At 57.4% G+C, this 3,931-nt stretch overlaps 1 protein-coding gene across 1 annotated transcript in view; it reads left to right on the top strand.

Moving 5' to 3' along the window:
- The first annotated feature begins 807 nt into the window (after nucleotides 1-807).
- LOC103275943 (E3 ubiquitin/ISG15 ligase TRIM25-like) overlaps nucleotides 808-3,931 on the top strand; it is a 5,955-nt gene continuing 2,831 nt past the window's right edge. Inside the window, exons 1-3 of the mRNA XM_008073351.1 lie at nucleotides 808-1,404; nucleotides 2,993-3,088; nucleotides 3,269-3,502. Coding sequence (XP_008071542.1) covers nucleotides 808-1,404; nucleotides 2,993-3,088; nucleotides 3,269-3,502 — 927 coding nt within the window. The remainder of the gene's footprint in view (nucleotides 1,405-2,992; nucleotides 3,089-3,268; nucleotides 3,503-3,931) is intronic.

Below are 3,931 nucleotides of genomic sequence, written 5' to 3'. Positions count from 1 at the left end.
CACTTGGGGTGGGGCACAGTGGACTGATGGGGACCCTCCCAGCATCTGGAGAGTGGGATTGGGTCAAGGTCCCTGTGCCACGAGTGCCCAAGGTTCTTTTTTCTCTTGTCACAGAACAGCAAAGTACCTGGCTCTCCCTGGCATGCAGAGAGTTTCACGTAAGTCCTTGTGCTCCTGACCCTTCCTCCAAAGCGCCAAGGAAGTAGCTCCTTTCCCTTGACATGATGCAACTTCTTTCTGCTTATCAGCCAGGGTTTGTTCCAGGGCAATCCCCAATTTTTGTCCCCCATACGGTTTGGCCAATGACACAGTTGCTGTACAGTTCCTGCACCCCATGGGCAGACAGCTTCGACTAAGAGCAGAACTAGGCCGGGCTCGGTGGCCCAGCCTGTAATCCCAGCGCTTTGGGAGGCCCAAGTGAGTGGACTGCCTGAGCCCGGGGGAGTTCGTGACCAGCCGCGGCAACTTGGCGAGACATGTCTCTACAATAAATCAAAAATTAGCCGGGTGTGGCAGCGCGCACCTGTAGTTCCGGCCACTTGGAAGGCTGAGGCGGAAGGATCGCCAGAGCCCAGCAGGTCAACGCTGGGGTGGCCATGAGTGTGCCACGGCACTCCAGCCTGGGTGACAGGGTGAGACTCCAACTGAAAACAAAAACAGAAAGAGAAGAACTGAGGCACTCCCCCGCAGGCATCCCAACTCCTGTCCTGGCTTTGCTCTGCCTTCCCAGGGCCAGTCCAGGACCAAGACGTCCCAGACCCGCAACCCCCCGCCCAACCCTGGAGACCTCCCCAAGGCCAGCCGCTGATGAGTAACCACAGCAATCTCCGCGTGCTTGAGGACCAAGTCCTCTGTCCCCTTTGTCTGGAGGTGTTCCGCCACCCGGTCACCACCGCCTGCGGCCACAACTTCTGCATGACCTGCCTGCAAGGATTCTGGGACCACCAGGCAGCCAAGGGTGAGACGCTCTATTGCCCCGAGTGCCGAGAGAACGTCCCCTCCAGGCCGCGCCTCTGCACGAATGCCATCCTGGGGGAGATGGTGGCCTGTTTCGCCCAGACCAAATGCCAGGCTTCGGGGCCCGCGTGGAACCTGGCCGGGCCCCAGGACGTGCCCTGTGACTTCTGCGCCCCCGAGAAGCTCAAGTCCGTCAAGTGGTGCCTGCAGTGCGCGGCCTCCCTGTGCGAGAAGCACCTGCGCAGCCACTTCGAGGACCGGCTGTTCCGGGACCACCCGCTGCTGGAGCCCGTGGGGCCCCGCCAGACCCGCCTGTGCCCGAAGCACGGCCAGCTGGGGCGGCGGGACGGTCGCACGGAGGGCTGCTGCGAGTGCGCGGCCTGCCTGTCGGAGGCGCACGAGAGCCACGACGCCGCCCCGCTGGGGGACGAGCGCGCCCGCCGGGAGGTGAGGCGGAAGGGGGCGGGGCCCGCCGGGTCTCCGCGTCCTTCACCTTCGCGGGGAGCACAGCGAGGGTCGCCGGGGTGGCGCCGTGACGTGGGAGCCCGCTGGCGAGCTAAGGGAGGATCCCGGCTTGCGTGTGGGAAGCCTTGGCCGACGGCTCAAAATGCCCGCACAGCACGTCCTGGGTGAACGTCCCCCTTTTCCCCGTTTTCAAATTTGGCTTAATGTATTTGTGTTGCTTTTTGCAGCGGCATCCTTATATTTTATTTCATGTTTGTTTGTTTGTTTGTTTGTTTGTTTGTTTGTTTGGAGTCGGAGTCTCACTCCCGTCGCCCAGGCTGGAGTGCAGTGGCATGCTCACGGCCACCCCAGCATCCACCTGCTGGACTCCGGCCATCCTTCCGCCTCAGCCTTCCAAGTAACCAGAACTACAGATGCGGGCTACCTCACCTGGCTACTTCTCTTTTTTTTTTTAACTGTAGAGAAGAGGTCTCGACAAGTTGCCCGGGCTGGTCTGCAATCCACTCACCTCAGCCTCCCAAAGTGCTGGATGACAGACCGAGCCACCGAGCCCGGCCTTGTTTTGCTTTTTACATTGGAATTCTTTTTTTGTTTTTGAGTTGGAGTCTCACTCCGTCGCCCAGACTGGAGTGCAGTGGCCACTCCCGACCACCGCAGCCTCGACCTGCTGGGCTCCTGCGATCCTTCTGCCTCAGCCTTCCAAGTAGCTGGAACTACAGGCGTGCGCTACCACGCCCAGCTAATTTTTGATTTTATCGTAGGGATGAGGTCTCACCAAGTTGCCCAGGCAGGTCTCAAACCCGCGGGCTCAAACAATGGAATTATTATTTTTTTAATTTTTATTTTTAAAGCAGGATTTATTGAGAGGATAGAAAAGCTCCCAGGGTTGCTCAAATCCTCATGTTTTAGGCATCCTATCTTGTATATTCTGTAACTGCTACTCTAATAGCTGCCTGTCAAGCATAACAAGGAGCTTGTGTCTGAATATAAACCAGTTTTATTACTAGGCACGCTGTTTTGTTCGGCTCACACTTTTTCGCTGTAAGAGTTTTTCAACAAAGGCAGGACTACACTGATTTGCAGTCTGGCGTGAGCTTTTTATTTTGTTAGGGACCCTCAACAGTTCATGAAGAGGCACTTGAAGCAGCTGTTGAATAATAGAACAATGAAAATGGGATAGGTGGAGACTAAAGGTGTGTGTGGGACTTAAGCCTACCAGCACTACCCGGCCGAGCCCACATGGCTGCAAACCTGCTGTGGCCCTCCTGGCCTTATGGTCTCCCAAGCCTGTCAAGCCCCGAACCCTCCACCATCCCTTTCTATGGCCTGAAATCCTGTGGTCATCACTGTTAGGAGCAAAGAACCTGACTCCTTTGAATGACAGACATGCTCTAGGGCATTGGGAGAGCAGAGAGCGGGCTGTGGACCATCACCCTTCAGCTCTGGTCTTTCTCCCTCGTTCTCATTCAGGCTGTGAAGGTGAATGTCTTCTGGGCTTGGACATGGGGCTGCTGGCCGAAGGGCTTCTCTGAGGCCATCTCTCTGCTTCCATCCCACCTGCTCACCCCAGGTCGAGGTTCGGAAAGTCCAGGCCAACGTGGAGAACCAGATGCTGATCATCGCCTCTGACAACCAGAAGCACCAGGGGCAGGTGGCCTTTCTCTCGGTAAGGGTGGCCCCCTCCAGCCCCAGACCAGGCTTCCCCCGCGCCCTGTATCAGGCCGAGAGGACCTCCCAGGACCTGCAGTGGATGGCGTGGGGCCAGACGGACAGAAGCGTGCTTGGACTGGTTTTGGGCTGTGACAACGAGGGTAGCCGATGCCTTCCTACCCTCTCCTCCCCATAGAATTTGATCCAGACAACACGAGATGAGGTGAACACCTGCTTCTCGGAGATCATCCAGGAGGTCCAACAGCTGCAGATGAAGGTCTTGGACTTTGTGGAGAAAGAGGAAGCAGCCGCCCTGGGGAAGCTGGGTAGCTCCATCCAGCAGAGCCACAACCGGCTGCTGAAGCTGGAAGGGGACAGCGTCTGGCTCCAAAACCTGCTGGCTAACCGAAATGACCAGGAATTTCTGCAGGCAAGGTCCCACCCCACCGCTGCTTCTGGCTCAGATCCTATCACTACCTCTACTCTCCCATATTTCCTCCACCCGCAGAGACACCGGATCCGCCCAGCCTTGGGTGAAGTGATCAGCATTTAGGACTGCATTACTGTGTCCATTCCCCTGCCTCGGGGAGCCTCTCTGTCCCAGGTCATCTGTCCTGAGCTTATACCAACTCCCCAGGCTTACCCCTCCACCTCGGAGCGCGGCCTTACCCTAACTTTTCTGCCGTCTTTTCCCTGGAACACAAGGGGTTGTGCCCTGGGATTCCGGGCATTTGACTCAACCTAAGTCTCTCCAGATTCCCCCAGACCGTGGCCTGAATTGAAATTCCTTTTCCAGCCAGGCTCGGTGGCTCAGCCTGTAATCCCACGCCTTTGGGAGGCTGAGGTGAGTGGATTGCCA

Source organism: Carlito syrichta, unplaced genomic scaffold (assembly GCF_000164805.1).
Source record: "Carlito syrichta isolate Samal-C Ts95f unplaced genomic scaffold, Tarsius_syrichta-2.0.1 Scaffold315826, whole genome shotgun sequence".
Taxonomy (NCBI): Eukaryota; Metazoa; Chordata; class Mammalia; order Primates; family Tarsiidae; genus Carlito; species Carlito syrichta.
The sequence above is the reverse complement of the archived record's forward strand: the minus strand, read 5'-3'. Positions and strand labels throughout refer to the sequence as shown.